The following is a 16,710-nucleotide window of genomic DNA, read 5'->3' on the forward strand; positions in this document are numbered from 1 at the left end:
TTTCTTTTCTTCGAGGATATTTCCTCTGTAGAACTCTGTTCCTCATCTTTCAGCCACTTCAGTCTCCCTGGAATCCTAGCTATATTTCCTTAACTCAGCATGACTGCTTGGCTGATTTGGGAACTCCCTTCCAGGGCCTACAATCTGGAAATTGCCTTCATACAGAAACCCAGGAAGCTTGAAGGGCTCAACAGAGATTAGAGTTTTGTGCTGCCTGTTGTCCAATACATGAAAATCATTGTGTCATATATTTTATCCAGTCTCCTAGTTAATTACAGCAGAAGAGTAAGTTTGCTTCTTGTCATTCAATTCTAGAAGTAGAAGTCTCTTTTCACTAGTTTAAACTGAATATATGACAGACACTGTGGCCCGCATCTGTAATCCCAGTACTTTGGGAGGCTGAGGTGGTATGTGGTAATATTGAAAGTTATCTTAAAACATGAATTTATATGATGTGATTTTTGGTCTTCTGGGTATATGCCCAGTAGAGGGATTATAGGATTGAATGGCAGATCTATTTTTAGATCTCCAAGTGTTCTCCATATCTCTTTCCAAAAGGAATGTATTAATTTGCATTCCTACCAGCAGTGCAAAAGTGTTCCCTTTTCTCCACATCCATGCCAACATCTCTGGTCTTGGGATTTTGTGATGTAGGCTAGTCTTACTGGAGTTAGATGGTATCTCAAAGTAGTTTTGATTTGCATTTCTCTGATGATTAAAGATGATGAGCATTTTTTCATATGTCTGTAGGCCGTGCGCCTGTCTTCTTCAGAGAAGTTTCTCTTCAAGTCTCTTGCCCAGCCTGCGATGGGATCCCTTGTTCTTTTCTTGCCCATGTGTTTGAGTTCTCTGTGGATTATGGTTATTAAACCTTTGTCGGAGACATAATCTGCAAATATCTTTTCCCATTCTGAGGGCTGTTTGCTTGCTTTACTTACTGTGTTCTTGGCTGTGCAGAATGTACACAGCTATGATTTAATAAAAAAAATGTGGAGAAGTCCTTTGTAAACACCATCCATTCTCTTGGTATAAAAGGACGTCTTCATGTTGACTCATCTCAGAAGGAAAGATAGCAGCTCCTTTCAAGTTTGGGCAGCTCACCGTTCTTTGACTTTGTGCTGACAGAAATTTCTGGTATTTGAAGTCACATTAAGCAGCTGCAGAAATCTCAATGTCATAGTTGGGCACCATGTCCTCCAGAGCTGGCACAGTTGCACATGTCAGAAGAATCTAAGGATGAAAGTCCTGGCCCCAGAGATATCTTGCAAAGAGAGTTGATGTCTGTGTTTTGATTGGATGATGTCCTCTGTCAGCTTTTACGTAGAAGACGGGGGTGTAGGCCTCCTGGGGACCCTGGGTTCTGACTGATGTCAGCCCTTGCAGGTGGAGCTGGTGATGCAAATTCTCTCTGAACTGCCTCTCTGTTTTTTTCAATTATAAGTTGGTAATTAATAATCATATAAATGTACAGAGCAAAGGCAAAGAATACTGTTACAATTTAAAAACCGGAAGTGGCATAATTAAATCAAACTCTTTTATCCATCACTTCAAATTCTTAAATTTGCCTTCTGAGAGTACAGCTGAAATGTACTCTCTCAGTTTGATCCTCAATGCCTCTTTTCCTTTTCCATTTACAACATTTTATGATTAAAGCCTCATAATACACCTTAAGAACCTGGAAATCCACACAGCAGACACTGAGGCCACTTTGATTTTACTGCACAAATGCGAAGACTAAATCTCCGTAACTATAAAAACAGTTGCCTGCCTACTTTGCATAGGGTCATTGGAAATCTTCCTCCTATAATTAAATCCTCTTTAACCATCAAAATGTTAGTGCACATACAACTTTTCAAAGTTCCACAAAAGCCATGAACAATTTAGTCACAGGCTTTAAGGATTGTCTATCTCAAATGCTCCTTTCCAGAAGTAACTATAAGAATGTTAATGAGTTCTGTCACCAAACAAGACCACAAGTTCACCATAACCATGAGCCTTAATCAGGGTTAATTAGGTCCATTTAAACCTAATTGTTTTCTCACAGCTTCTGCTAGCCTGGGCCTACCAGGTCCCAGGTATTTCCAAGAATCCCCTGATTTGACTTTCACACTTCCTTTGGCCTGCCTCATTGTCCTACTGTGTGATTCTTCACTCTACATCTCAGGGGCATTTTTTGTCCCCTGGACTAGCTCATCGGGTCTCCCTCTCTGGCTCATCTGCCATCAACAATGCCTGGTCCTATACATGGATTGTGGTATCACCCCAACTCCAATTAGGAGACATCCCAGTGTACCAAGCTTGAGGGCCCACACTAGTCAAAATAACCCCTCCCCAACTCTTCCAGCATCTCCACCAGGGACAGTGGGTTCAGAATTTCTACAAATGTAAAGGGAAGCAATAGATCTCATGTCATCTTGCCTTGAATATGATTCCCTATTTCTGACAAATGACTGCAAAATTATGTGATTTTTTTTTTGGTTTTCCTTTAAGGAACGAGAAAACTTGTCTAAAAAATAAAGTTAGGTCTTCTTGTTGACATTTTGCCCTGGGACAGCTGGACTCAAGGGTCAGCAGTGGGACTGCACAACTTCCTGCCTGCACTTTCATTTCACATGGGAGATTCTTTTGCTTTGGACTCTCCAGAACCACAAGGGGAGTGTTTGGCCAATTCAGGCCTGAGGAGGTTGAAGGTGGGAGGAAAGAGTTATGTTCATAAGGTAGAAAGTGCCATAAGCCTGGGAGACCAGTGGAAAAGTGAAGTCCCCAGAATCAGAGAAAGGAAGGAGGGTGAGGTGCTTCTCTTCTCTCTTCTCCTCTCCTCTCCTCTCCTCTCCTCTCCTTCTTCCCTTTCCCTTACCCCCTCCCCTTCCCACTTCTCTTCTCTCTCCTGTCCTCTTCTCTTCTTATTCTTCTTCTTTACTTTCTTTTTTTTTTCTTCTTCTTTTTCTTTCTTTTTTCTTTTTTTTTTTTTTTTTTGCAGTTTTTGGCTGGTTTTTGATCCCGCCACCTCTGGTATATGTGGCCAGTGCCCTACACCTTTGACCCACAGGCACCACCCATCTTCTCTTCTTTTTGTGGGAAGAAAATAGTCTGTAGAATGAGAGACCAGGACGAACAGTGTGCACAGACTAGACGCAGGCGTGTTCCCAAGAGAGGGGATCCATGCTGCAAGCCAAAGTAGGGAACCTGTTGTGATCATCACACCCTGTTCCTCCTCTTCTCCTGTGCACAAATCTGTGTGGGGCCCCTCAATCAAGGATAAAGCACACAGGTGCACCATCCCTGGGGGCTCCTTAACAACACACCAAAAATGAAAGGAGCATAGGGGAACTCATCAGGGGAAAGTCATCAAGACCATCCCTGGAGACCCCTTACCAAGACACTGAAGATGAAAGGAGCATGGAGGTGCCCAGGCAGGGTAAAGTCATCAAGACCATCTCTGAGGTGGTTTGTTTGGTCCTTACCAAGACACTGAAGATGAAAGGAGCATGGAGGTTCTCAGACAAGGTAAAGTCATTGAGATCGTCCCTGGCGGAGCATCATCAGGCAAGTGGACTGATGGGCAGATAGATTAGAAAAGTGGTTTGTCCCCCTACAGAGAAGAAACTGCCTTTCCCCTCCCCCTTCTAAGTGCATCATCAGCCTTGTTGACTACTCACTACCCTGTGCTCTCAATCACCCAGCAGTTGCCTTAACCCAGTTTTCCTGAAAGCTTGGAATTCTTTTAATCCTATTTGGCACCTTTGCATTTTGCATTTTTGCCCTTTGTCTTAGAGGTCAATAAAAGATTTCTGAGGAGTCAGAGGCGGATGCCCTACCTCAGTCTGCCACTTGGTATGTGAGTCAATGTATGCCTCTCCTGGCTACTCAGACTTTATACATTGAGTTGGTGTGAAGTATTGCTATTTTATGTGCATAGTCTCCATGTTTGACCCCCAACCCAGGTTCCCCAGGGAACCACAACACACATTCTGCCTGTACATTGCCCTCATTCCTGCTTCCATTTCAGAATGGCACATGAGAGTGCTATGGTCTGATTATCTGGGTCCCTCGAAATTTCATATTGAAGTAGTAAACCCAAAGGTGATGGTAACAGAAGGTCAGACCTTTGGAGAATGATTCACTTATAAGGGCAGACTCTAAAATGGTCAGTGTTGACCATTACACTCAGAAACAGAAAGCAGCAGGACCAATAGCCCCTTGGCAGGGAGACCTGCCCTGTCATAACTCCATGTAACATTCCTTTGGGAGAAGTGGGAGGGCAATGGGAAGGGCCCTGGAATGAGAGTCTGAATGGAAGGCCCACAGAGAGCTGCTTCCAGCATGAGAGTCCACAGAGGAGAAGGGCCAGCTATGCATCAGGAAAAGGGGCTTCTCCAGGGGTCTGGAAGGCTGTTTCCTCTCGGACCAGAACTGGGAGAGAAGACATTTATGTTCCTTATAAGCCATCCAGGTCATGGTATTTTGTTACAGCTGCCTGAATGGCCTGACAGAGGGGCCACAAGGATCTCACAAGAGGTCACAGGCACACCATCATTTATTTTAAACAACTTTATTTCAGGGTAGAGGAAGTATTTCCACATAAAATAAGAATGCTTTCTCCTTATGTTAAATATAGGGTGAAATATGGGAGTGGGTACGGTATACATATATAACTAGGGAAATAATATTTTTTAATTTTCAACATGGCATCCAAACATTTTAGTCTTTTGCCACCAGGTGGAATTATTAATTTTTCTGAAAAGCTCAGTGTTTTCACAGTTCCAGCAGCACTTGGTATCTGAAAAGAAAGAGAGAGAAAAACAAAAAAACATTGATTGTCTCTGTCAAGCCCTGCTGAGGTTTGAGTCAGAAGGTGGCTGAGTTAGACAAACCCAAGGACAGCTGTTGGGGGATGAGCTGAGTGAGCCTCAGGCTGCCTGAAGAGGATAGTGAAAGTCACAGGTGAGAAGGAAATTCACTGAACTCACAGCCTGAGGGCCAGGATATAGAGTCCCTGTCCCCACCCACCCAGGACCAGCTGGTATCAGCCACTGTGCTCCTTGTCTACAGCACAGTGAGGGCTTTTCACAACTCCAGGTGAGAGACTTGCTTAGTGTCAACCATCACTACCAGAAGCAGGCAGCTGCTGGGGGGAGCGGACCTTTGCGGGGAGATGTGCCCTCTGATAACTCCCTGTCCTATTCCTCTAGGGAGGAGGAGTGGGCTATGGGTAGGCCCTGGGTGTGAGAGACAGCAGGAAACTCAGACCACTCCCACGTCCAGCTCCTCAGACCCTTTCTGTACTGTTTGTAAGAGGAGAGAAAGGCTCCAATGGAGCCATTGACAGTCACTGAGGCTGAGGGTCATCCTCGCCAGGACAAGCATCACATTTTAGACATAGCACAAGTATTCTTCAAAAGGGGACCAGCAAGGAAAGGAAAAAAAGAGATTCCAAATGGAACTGGAAATAAGTGAGCAGAGACCACAGTTGAGGCTCAATTCATTGTCCCTAACTGCCTGAAAATGTTCCCCACCCAGTTACTACTTAGGGCATTGTGAAGCACATTTTCCATGTTCAGGCAAAGAAAATTCCAAGCGCGTGTTAGATTTTAAAGAAATGTGGAGGAGGAGACAAAATGATGAAAAATTGGGATACTCCCTTAAGCATCTCTAAACCACAGTGTCCTATCAGAACTACCTACCGAGACTTTCATTACAATGAAGGCCTTGAACTCTGCTACCTCCCCATTCTTTCCTTGTTTTCTCTTCTTTTTCTTCCTCTTCTTTTTCCTTCAAAGTCTTTTATCAGAAAAGATTCCTGATTCATTATTTTCTGCCAGTATTACGGGTGGCATAAACAGGTGTATATATACAATCATTTCCTAAGTTTTCCTTTTGACACTCATCAATGAGGATGAGCGTCCGGCATTTTCTGTGCAGGGGCGAAACACTTGGGGCACATAATTGTCCATAACCTGAGATCACAGCAGAGTTCTAGTCCTTTTGTTCTTTAGCAGCTACTTAAGACTGCTAAAAACTCAACTCACATTCCTCTTCTGCTCTGAAATCACACTGCACAGTCCTACAGATTGTGACCAAATGTGGGGATTTCTCCCACCACCAAGAAATCAATCAGGTCTGCAAGGAACACAGGCTGTGTGTCCCCTGGTTCACTTCTGACCCACAGGGGTGTCCAACTTGAGGCATACAGATTACATTAGGTCTCATTTCCTTATCTGTGATGTCATCTACCCTTAAATGTATGCAGGATCTTTCTTTTTTGCTCATCGAACTTTGGTTTGGGTTTGTGTATTTACTGTATATCCCCACAGACAGCAGAAAAGAAATAGTTTGGACAACTCTGAGTGATGGCTCAGTCCTCAAGGTGCCCTCCACATTAGACACCATTCACAAATCCCAGCCTCCAGAACTTCTGACCGACTGACTTCCAGTTGTGGTTCTACAACCCTGCACCTTTGGTTTGGATGAATTGGCTAGAGTACATCCGACCACTAAAGGAAACGCTTTTATTTTATTACAAAGAATATTATAAATATTATGGATGAAGAATGCACAGGCCAGGGCAGGGGATGGCCCTGAGCTCCACCATCCAGCTAGGGTGTAACATACTTCATAAGCTCTACACTAGTTCCCTGGACCATATACTTTTGGTTTTATGATAGCATCATTACATAGGGATGAATGGTTAAATCGTTGGCCATTGATGATCAATATAAACTTCATCCCCAATCCCATTCCCAGAGGTGGACAGTGGGGCTGAAAGTCCCAGTTCTCAAACATGGCCTTCACTTCTTCCTTTTCCATCCCCCATCCGGATGCACCTAGGAGTTCTCAGTATTGCTGCTAGTCAATATCACCATAAAAAATTACAATCAGTAGAAAAAGTAGACTGCCTACAGGATGGGAGCCAATATTTGCACACTATACTTCTGATAATGGGCTGCTAACCAGAATCTATAAAGAAGTCAAACAATAAAAAGATGAAATAATCCCATAAAGAAGTGGGCAATTATGTGAACAGACACAGAAGGATATGAACTTCTGGCCAATAAATGTATGTAAACATATTCAACATTCCTACTCAGGGAAATGCAAATCAAAACCACAATGAGATATCACCTAAGTCCAGTGAGAATGGCTTTTATCAAGAAGTCCCAAAGCAACAGATGCCGGTGTGGATGAAGAGAGAAAGGAGCACTCAGACAGGGTTGGTGGGACAGCAAACTCCACGTGGAAAATCACATGGAGCCACCACAAAGAACTGAAAGGACAACTAGCGATTGATCCAGCAATCCCACCGCTGCATAATCTTACAGAGGAAAAAGACATGTCTATGTGAATGTTACCTGCAGCCCGATTCACCATCACAAAGGCACGGAAGCAACCCAGTGCCCATCAATACACGTGGAGATTTAACACAATGTGGGATGCGGACACCATACAGTCCCATCAGCCATTAAAACATGGTGACCTGAAACCTCTGTGACAACCTGGATGAAACTGAAGACCATTCTTCTAAGTGAAGTAGTGCAGTCATGGAAAAACAAACACCACATGTCCTCACATTTACATCGGTACTAACCCATCAACACTTGTTGTGCACGAGTGGAAATGAAACTGCATGGAAATCGAGCAGGTGGGAAGAGGCAGGAGAAGAGGGGTAACCTCACACCTCACAGGTGCACAGCACAGTGTCCAGGTGAGGGCACAGTAGGGACTTTGACACAAACTACAAAAGCAGTTCATGTAACAGATCATATGTACCCCTATAATATTTGAAAATTAAAGAAAATACATAACTTTGGAGAAAACAAAGATTTGAAGAGCTATGTGCCAAAAAAGGAACAAAGAACAAAAATACCTTTGACGATATCACAGCCAAGTGTGAGAATCATCTGGGAACCTTTCTAAACACTGATGCCCAAACCACACCTCAGATCACTGAAGTGAGAATTCCAAGCTGGGAGCTGAAGGCGTTCATTGAATTAAAGTCTCACCAGGTAGTTATGATAGCACACCATGACTGATAGATGCTGAAGGGCCCGTCCTGATGGTCTATCACCTTCTCTCCTCCATATTTATCTCAGGAATGGTTTCTTTTTCCCTGGCCTGTAGGCTTTACGCTTTTTGTGACAATTTCAGTTCATCACTCTATAGTCACTTAGGGTGGTCTGAAGTTACAAATGTCCTAAATCCTTATGTGAATATGGGCCCAGATTCATGTTTTTCAAAGCTAACCCATAACGTACTCATTTCCCATCTCTGCGTGCAAACAATGGAGGGACAGTGAGCCTCTTCTGGGGACTTGTAGAAGTACACATGGAAAGAAAATGGAGAGAGTGCCGGATGCCTGAGCACCTCATGACCTCTGAGGTATGACGTCCTCCCCCTATGTCCAATTTACACTGATTTCACTCTAGAGAGCCATGGTGTCCTTCAGTGACTATCAGCTCAGATGAGTCCACGATGGACACTGAGTCTCTGGAAACTCGTCGGCATCAGCACAGCCCTGCACCTGTGGGGCTAGTCTCACCTGACAGTTCTCCTGCCTCTGGCTGGCTCTCAATGTGTTTCTCTAACGAGAGGGTTCCCTTGTGCTCACTTTTCACTGTTCTCACTCATAGGGAAACTGAGCAGGGACCCCTCCTGCGGGCCTACTAGGCTCCACAAGTATGGAAATGCAGGGGGGATCCAAAGTTTCAAGCACCCCACAGCATTGGAAAGTCACTGAACAATGTGATCATTGAGACCAGAAGGAGGTGACAGCACTTGTTAGAGAGAAGACATGGGGAATAGAGGACAAGCTGTCACCTTCCACAGAGCAGTGAGGGGCCTGTGCGACCCCAGGTGGCATTACCTCTGCACCCGAAGCTGGAGGCCTGGGGAGCTGCACGTTAGTCTCCACTTGCTGACCAGCAATGTCCTCTTGCTAATGGTCTGTTTCAGGACACCTGGGGCAGCGAGCAGCACAGAGACTGTCTGGGTCAGTGTGGTGAGACTTGGCTGGGCTGCTGGGGACCAAGAAGGAAAAGACAGACCAGAGGGAAGAGCAGAGGCTTAGATGAAACAAGGAACCAGGGCCCGAGTTAATGACTCCTATACCCAGACACACACTCATCACACTCCCCAAGACCTTCCTGTGGGCCACACAGGGGTTCCCGACCTCTTGTGACCTCTCATCTTCTGGGGGACCTGGAGCTCCTCACTTCTCAGATTATAGGCTCGCTGACAAGGGAGCCCCCAGTATCCCACAGACTGCAGGATGAGACATGGGGAAGGATGAAAGTGGAGAGGACCGGAAACCAAGGACAGTTTGAGGGCCAGAGTGCTCTGCTTTAACAGAGTCTGGGGGGAACGGAGTCCTTGTGAAAAGGAAAGTGAGGATGTGGCGCTACTGTCAGTGTAGGGGATGAACTGGATAGACAATTACAGGACGATAGTTTTGGATACTTCATATGTGAAGATTGCCCTTTTTCTCAAGATAGAATTTAGAAACACCAGAATAAAAGTGGACTTGGCAGGAGGCTGACTTGTGGGCCCAGGACTGACATTGCCAATAAAAATTGTTCTAGGTCTGATCAAAAGTATAGAGAGGAAATCTCTCTGTAGTTGACAAGGCACCAGGAAGATACGAGGATTAGATAGATGGTCACAGCTTTAATCAATAGAACGTTGCTACTGAATCGGGCACTCTGGAAACTGTGATACTAATCACACAAACACCTGAATACAGATATTCTTCTTAGGGCTCCAGATGAAGGATTTAAGCATGACCATCTAAGGGGACAGGGTAATTGGCCAAGGAGAACACCCAGTAAGTGGCTCACCCACGATCTGGGGACAGGTCTGACCCCAAGCCCAGAGTCTGGCTCCACTCAATCTGACAGAATCGTGAACTGTGACCCAATGCTGAGGGAGCATCCATAGGCCCCACTGTCCCGCCCATGCCCTTTCTCTTGACACCAGAGCGGTGTCAGAGCTTCTCGCTCCCCTCTCCTTCCCCACCTGGGAGAAGTAGCCACTGGTGTCCAGAGTCTGCGCTGGTAAAGAGGCTCCAGGGGGTGCAAGGGATGCTCCACATGGCAAGGTCATGGCCACAGTCCCAATGCTGGTTCAGCTGCAGCTGCAAACAGTTGGCTTCCGGAGTGCTCTTCTGAAGCTGTGTGTTTGAGGCTTGTACCTCTGACACTTGGGGGCTCAGGTCTTCACTCCAAGGCCCTTGGAGACAGGCGTCCTGCATGGGAGCTGAGAGGTAATGGGGGTTCAGTAAGAACTGTCCTAGTTATCTGTTTAGTAAGCCTCCCCAGAACACCCAGCTCTGATACTCCTGCCTGTCAATAACACCACACAGAGACCTTGTGTCAATGTGTCTTAGGGATACTTAGACTCCTGGTGCCCAGGTTGCAGTGCCCATCAGTGTCCCCTGAGCTCAGATGCCTTTGGGCAGACAGACAGACAGGGACACACCCATAATTCTCTTTCTGTTAACATGACTCCTCTATTGTATAGAGATGGTTCTGGATAAGCTATAGGGACAAAGGCTGAGGTAGTGATCTTTCTCCCAGACTCAGGCTGGGGAGTTTCCAAGCACCCAGATTTCCCTGATAGCCCCTGTTCTATGGGGACCCTTCCCTGCTCCTCCCCTGAGTGGCAACAGACCCAGGTCCTCCCAGCCTAGTCCTCTTGGGGGACAGTTTCCACAAGGCCTGGACATGGGTACATTTCGGCTGTAGTTGCACCCACCCTGTGTGCTGAGCCTCCTCACCACTGACCTGTGCCGACCCTCTCCATGCCTGGGGACAGGGAACTCCTGTCACACTCCTGATCTCTGCACATGTCAGTAGATGGGCTTGTGGGAAACTCCCTCATTAAATGATCAATATACAATTTATGTTTTATTCACATTGTGTCTACCAGCCCCTGACCTGTAGGGAGGGCAGGGGCAGGGGCAGGGCAGACCGCCTGTAGCACTGCTGCCAGGACCCCACTGTCACGGTGCGCACACACTGGTCACGGTGCTGACAGGACCAAAACTTCCTCCCTCATCCCACTTCTGAGACATGAGCCTGGGCTCCCACCAACCTGCTCCTCACGGGAGCCCACCCCTGGTGTGGAGGTTCTGAGACAGAACATGAAACCTCACAGGGCTCCAGCACAGCCCAGGTGAGTGTAGGGAGCTCAGAGTCAGGGTAGGAGACACAGAGCCAGACCCTGGGAAGTCAAGAAACCTCACAGACCCCCTCACCTCTGTGCCAGAAACTCTGCCCTAGCACCTGACAGGAGCCGACGTCTCCTGGGCCGGCCTAAATGGACACAGCTCAGCCTGGAAAGAGAGGCCGGCAGAGCACAGGGAGAGTGCCTGGGACAGAAGGGACACTTACCTGCTTCATAGCCGTATTCACCTGCTCCCTCGAGAACAGTGCTGCCCTCAGACTCCTCAGACAGAAAGCCAGTGCTAGCTCCGCTGAGATGCTCTTGGCCACCACACATATCAGGACCCCCAGAGGGAGGGACATCCTGCCCATTCAGGGCCTCAGAAAGTGCATTCACTGTCCCCTCCTGTAGCTCACTGTGGAAGCTGCGGACACAGGGAGAACTGAGATGCAATTGGGAGGGATGAGACCCCTCAGCACCCAGCAGGGCCCGACTGGAAACACAAGGGTGGGGTCCAAAGGCGTGGGGCCTCCCTTCACAGACGGGGAAGGACACTGTCCTCCTCTCTGTGAGCACAGCTGGGCTGCCATGGGCAAAGGGGGCGAGAGAGAGAGACTGAAATAGAGAGAGACACAGAGAGAAACATGCAGAGAGAGACAGGAAGACAGATGCAGAGAGACAGGAACCCATAGAGAGAGAGAGAGAGAGGGACAGAGAGAGAGACAGGAAGACAGATGCAGAGAGACAGGAACCCAGACAGAGAGAGAGAGAGAGAGACAGAGAGAGATAGGAAGACAGATGCAGAGAGACAGGAACCCAGACAGAGAGAGAGAGAGAGGGACAGAGAGAGACAGACCCAGAGAGAGAGGGACACACATACAGGGAGAGACAGGCACACAGACAGAGAGAGAGAGAGAGACACAGAGAGCGACAGGAAGACAGATGCAGAGAGACAGGAACCCAGACAGAGAGAGAGAGAGGGACACAGACAGAGACAGACCCAGAGAGAGAGGGACACACATACAGGGAGAGACAGGGACACAGACAGAGAGAGAGAGAGAGACACAGAGAGAGACAGGAAGACAGATGCAGAGAGACAGGAACCCAGACAGAGAGAGAGAGAGGGACACAGACAGAGACAGACCCAGAGAGAGAGGGACACACATACAGGGAGAGACCGGGACACAGACAAAGAGGGAGACAGGGACACAGACAGAGAGAGAGACAGAGAGAGACAGGAAGAGAGATGCAGAGAGACAGGAACCCAGACAGAGAGAGAGAGAGAGGGGACAGACACAGAGAGAGATAGGGACACAGACACAGAAAAGAAGTAGAGGCACAAATAGAGAGTGATACAGAGAGAAACACATGCAAGGGGACACAGGGACACAGACACAGAGACAGGCACCCAGATAGACAGTGCCCTCCCAGCAGGACAGGGAGCACACTGACAAGATGACCATCTCAGGAGGAGGGGACCCCAGACACCTGTTAGGCACAGGTAGGACACGCAGCACCCAGGGCACACACTCCAGGTCCACCCTGAGCACAGATGATGAGAATGTCACACCGGGTCATCTGGGGAACACAGGATTCTTGGGCTGTATGGAATCCCTGAGATTTGGCCCCCAGGCCTTTTATTTTTAACATTTGTGTTCTGAGGTGATTGCTTTGTTCTACTTATGTGCTTGTGTTGAGGCTCCTGACAATGACCTAGGGCCATAGTGTAAAACCAGACATGTGTGTCCTGCTGGTGACAGTCTCACCCAGGAAAGTATGTGGGCGACTTAAGGGCAAGATTTCCCTGAGTCAGGATGTTCCCCACCCCCACACCCCCGTCAGACATAGTCTACAAGTTCCACAAAAGGGAGGGACCAGCGGGGGACAGGGACAACCTTGCTGGGGGGTCTGCCCTCTCTGAGTGAGCGATGTGATCAGGAGATCAGGACCATGTGTGGCCCTGAGTGAAATCTCAGCTCCGGGTGACCCCCTGCTCTGCACAGTAGAGTCCAGCCCCGCCTGCCATGTCGACCCTGCTTCTCACCCCTGACAACTCATCCTCACCTGGAGGCCAGTGTGGCCACCTCTTCATCTTCCTCATCCTCGTAGGTTTCTACAAACAAATTCAGACATATCCAGACATATAATATCTCCCTTTCAGCCAAGGCACATACTCGGGCCTGTCTGGGCTTGGTGACAGGTCACCTGTGAGTGGTTTCAGGTATGCTCAGAGAATTGTACCCATGTCCTCTGCTGACGTCATAGCCCTAGTGAGGGACAATGTGCCGCCCCGTCCTGTCAATGTGCCTGGTTGGGTGGGCCATTATTGCGGTGTGCTCTGAATTTAGTTAGAAACATTCAAGTCTGTTTAGTCTCCAGATGGCGGATACTTGCCCAGTTTCTTCTGGATCTCTCTAGCCATGTGCCCCTCTTTCTACAAGGAGGCCCAGTGTGTCCCTGACAATTCTCCAATACACCCTGCTTGGTTCTCTGAGAAACGAATGAAATCCTTTGTTCCTTCCCTCAATGCAGTGGGGACATTTCACTGAGCCAGGTTGGCTTCTGCACTGGGACAGGACAGTTCCTCCAGGGAAAGTGCTTAGGACTGAGTGACATTTCTGCCCCAGACTGCACTACTTGAACTAAAACCTTCTAAACCCTCAGTGACTCTGTACTTTCTGGAAGTGCATTCATGGGTGTTCCCTGCGTCAGCGCTCACAAGTGACAAGCAGCACACTGTGGGACATGTTACGGATGAGGGGACAAAAGTCCAGAGTGCCAAACCCGTCCCTCACCTAAAGGTGTGAGCCAGTACTCAGGCAAGAGCTGGGGACAGTGGCCTTTTAGTCCAGGGCTCTCTTCCCGCTAACATTCTGCCTCCTTCCCCAGAGGCCATATTCCATTGTGAGGACACTTGACAGTTGAAAGACCATGACTTCCCGCCCAGTGTGTCCCTCTGCTCAGTTCCCACCCAGGCTCTGTGGCCTCCTTACCTGGGCTGAGCAAGTGGGCCAGATGATTCACCAGCCTGCGCCCCTCCGCCAGGTGTTGTCTACGACCTTGACCCTGCGAGCAGTCAGGATGGTCGTGGCTGACAATGGCCTGGAGATGCCCAGTGAGGGAGGAGGACGCAGCCCTCCCTGCCTGTAACTTGTAGTAGAGATGCTTCAGCTCTCGCCACTGGGCTTCCACAAGGAAGTTGAACTCACTGAGGTGGGATAAAAAGAAATATTTGTTTTTAGAAGTCAGTGATGATAAGTTATTAAGGTTTGAGAGTGAGTTCCTTGAGGACATTCCACTAAAGCCTTTAAAACACAATGGTGGATCATCTTTGGAAACTGTGCCGAGTGTTTTTAGTACCTGTAGGGGCCTCTTTAGCTCCTGAGACTGTAGATCCGCAGAGTTCTGTACTTCCTTGGCCTTTCTCTCTTAATTTTGTGAGATGATACTTTGCTTGTCTACTGATCGTTGCTGCTATGAAATTGCTGCTCATGACTAAAGATAACTGAGTGGAAAGTAGGAACCTCGCCTGCCCCTCTGCCCCATGTGGAGGACCAGGTGGATCTGTGAGTCCGGGAAGGCCCTGACTGGCTAGTTCTCCTTGGCTCAGACCAACACTCACAGTTCCAGAGACAGAATGCAGACGTTTATTTAAGAAACTACATCACTACTGGTTCAGTGACTGAGATGGGGAAGTCCGTGGTTTATATTTCCCCTGAATCATGGATGGGCTGCGTTCCTCTCGGCTCTTTCTAGAATCCTCCATAGTTTACCTGTTTTGGTCATCCAGTGGTTCTTGATCTACTTCAACTTCCTCAGGATTTTCTGCAAATTCAGAAATGTGCAGTCAGACATCACGGACTTTCTTGTCACTTATCACAAACACAGTGGACTTCGGGGCCAGGAGACTTAAGCAGCTAGGTATGGTTTAGGACACCCTGAAAGCTCATGGTTTTCCTTCAAAAAATGGCCTGTATTGACTTTAGCATGTAGTACAGAAAGTCTCCTTGCTCTGATGTGTCACCTTCATGGCAACTACTGTCTAACTAGCCCAGAAAGTTTAAAAATGTCTTCTGGTCCCCAGTTACCCCATACTTGTCCAGATTTCCTCTTCCCTTCTCCATCTGTACCCTCCCTCTCATCACAGCTGGTCCCCAGGCGCAGGCTCCCTGTCTCTGCACAGCTGCCTTCTAGAACCAGCTGCCTTCCCCATGGGAGGACAAACAGCCCTATCCCCAGTCCCTCTAGACATCCGAGGACTTCCCAGGCACTGCCATGTTGGAGTCTGCTGGTTTATGCTGGAAAATCCTCTGCATGGAATGGATTTCTGGGTCACCCAAAGTTCCCCCAGGAAGTTCCTCTCTCTCAAGTGCCTTGTCCATCCCCACACAGTAAGGGGCTTCCCCCTCCCTGAAGCACCTTTAGAAACACACCCCCTCCACCACTAGAGCTCCCATGCACGTCACTGCTCACATCTGACACAGGCAGAAGCAAAATGCAAGAAGGATCAGTCCAACCCCTGCCACGTGCAGTGAGGACACAGACTGGGAGCCTCCTTCTCAGTACAGGGCGCTGTCACTCTAACAAACAGCCCCTGTCCTTTCAGTCTGGCCTCCCATCAGTGCAGTTGTCCTCTCTTCCCATCCAGGAAGTCCTGATCTTGTAATGGCCCCTAAGCTGACCTCAAAGGACAGGCTGGTACAAATGGGACCTGTGGAGTCTGCATCTCCCCTGAGCCTGCACTTTGTGCCGTCAGGACCTGTGGCCACCTCACCTGGGCTGAGCAAGCCGGTGAGGCTCTCCGCCAGCCTGAGCCCCTCCGCCACTTCCTCCTGGTGGTTGTCGTCACCCTCCTGGGTGAGGAGGGTCTGGAGATGCTCACTGAGTGACGAGGACACAGCCGTCCCTTCCCACAACTGTTGGCACAGCTGGGTCAGCTCTCGCGCCTGCTCATGAATCTGGACACAGCATTGCCTAAGGTGGGGGGATGGGAGAACATCAGGTGGAAAGGGGTAATGGCCGGTGAGGACTGTGGACAGGCTGCTGTGACTATACCCCAGGCACCTCTTCAATTGGATGCTGGCGTCAATTCATGTTAGTTTCCTGTTAGTTACATGAAAAGTGAGTGCATTTCTGAGGTATTGCATACCCAGACCCTGTGCCCTCTTGATAGAACTTCCTTTTGTCTGTTTACGTGTTTCTCCCACAGAAGCTACGGCAGACTGAGGCCAGCAGTGGAGGAAGCAGCCACGCGACCCTCCCTGATTTTACCCCCACAGGAGAGGACAGGTGGGAGGTGTTTGAATATGGACACCCAGAGACAAGGACACGTCCCCTGGCTGACTCCAGGTTACTTAAGGTCAGAAATGAATAGGAAGTGGTGACCAGCACAGGACTAGCAGGGAAAAGAAGCACCACCCTTAAACAGACCCGCTTGCTGCTCAGACCAAACACATCCTTTCTGCCGATCTGTCTTTTCTGGGATGTCCAGATGAGGTCCCCAAAACTACCCCAGTTCACAGTGTCATGATGATCAGAGTCACCTGGGAGAGG

At 48.4% G+C, this 16,710-nt stretch overlaps 1 protein-coding gene across 1 annotated transcript; it reads right to left on the bottom strand.

The window, feature by feature from the left end:
* Positions 1-4,707: 4,707 nt before the first annotated feature.
* On the bottom strand, positions 4,708-16,288 carry LOC128596367 (neuroblastoma breakpoint family member 4-like). The gene is made up of 9 exons (XM_053606030.1): positions 16,272-16,288; positions 15,932-16,131; positions 14,931-14,982; positions 14,151-14,365; positions 13,222-13,270; positions 11,385-11,581; positions 10,009-10,248; positions 8,861-9,014; positions 4,708-4,780 (listed from the first exon to the last, which is right to left on the bottom strand). The coding sequence occupies exons 1-9, from the start codon at positions 16,286-16,288 to the stop codon at positions 4,756-4,758; spliced, it is 1,149 nt and encodes a 382-aa protein (XP_053462005.1). The 3' UTR covers positions 4,708-4,755.
* Positions 16,289-16,710: the final 422 nt, after the last annotated feature.

This window comes from Nycticebus coucang, chromosome 10, assembly GCF_027406575.1.
Source record: "Nycticebus coucang isolate mNycCou1 chromosome 10, mNycCou1.pri, whole genome shotgun sequence".
Taxonomy (NCBI): Eukaryota; Metazoa; Chordata; class Mammalia; order Primates; family Lorisidae; genus Nycticebus; species Nycticebus coucang.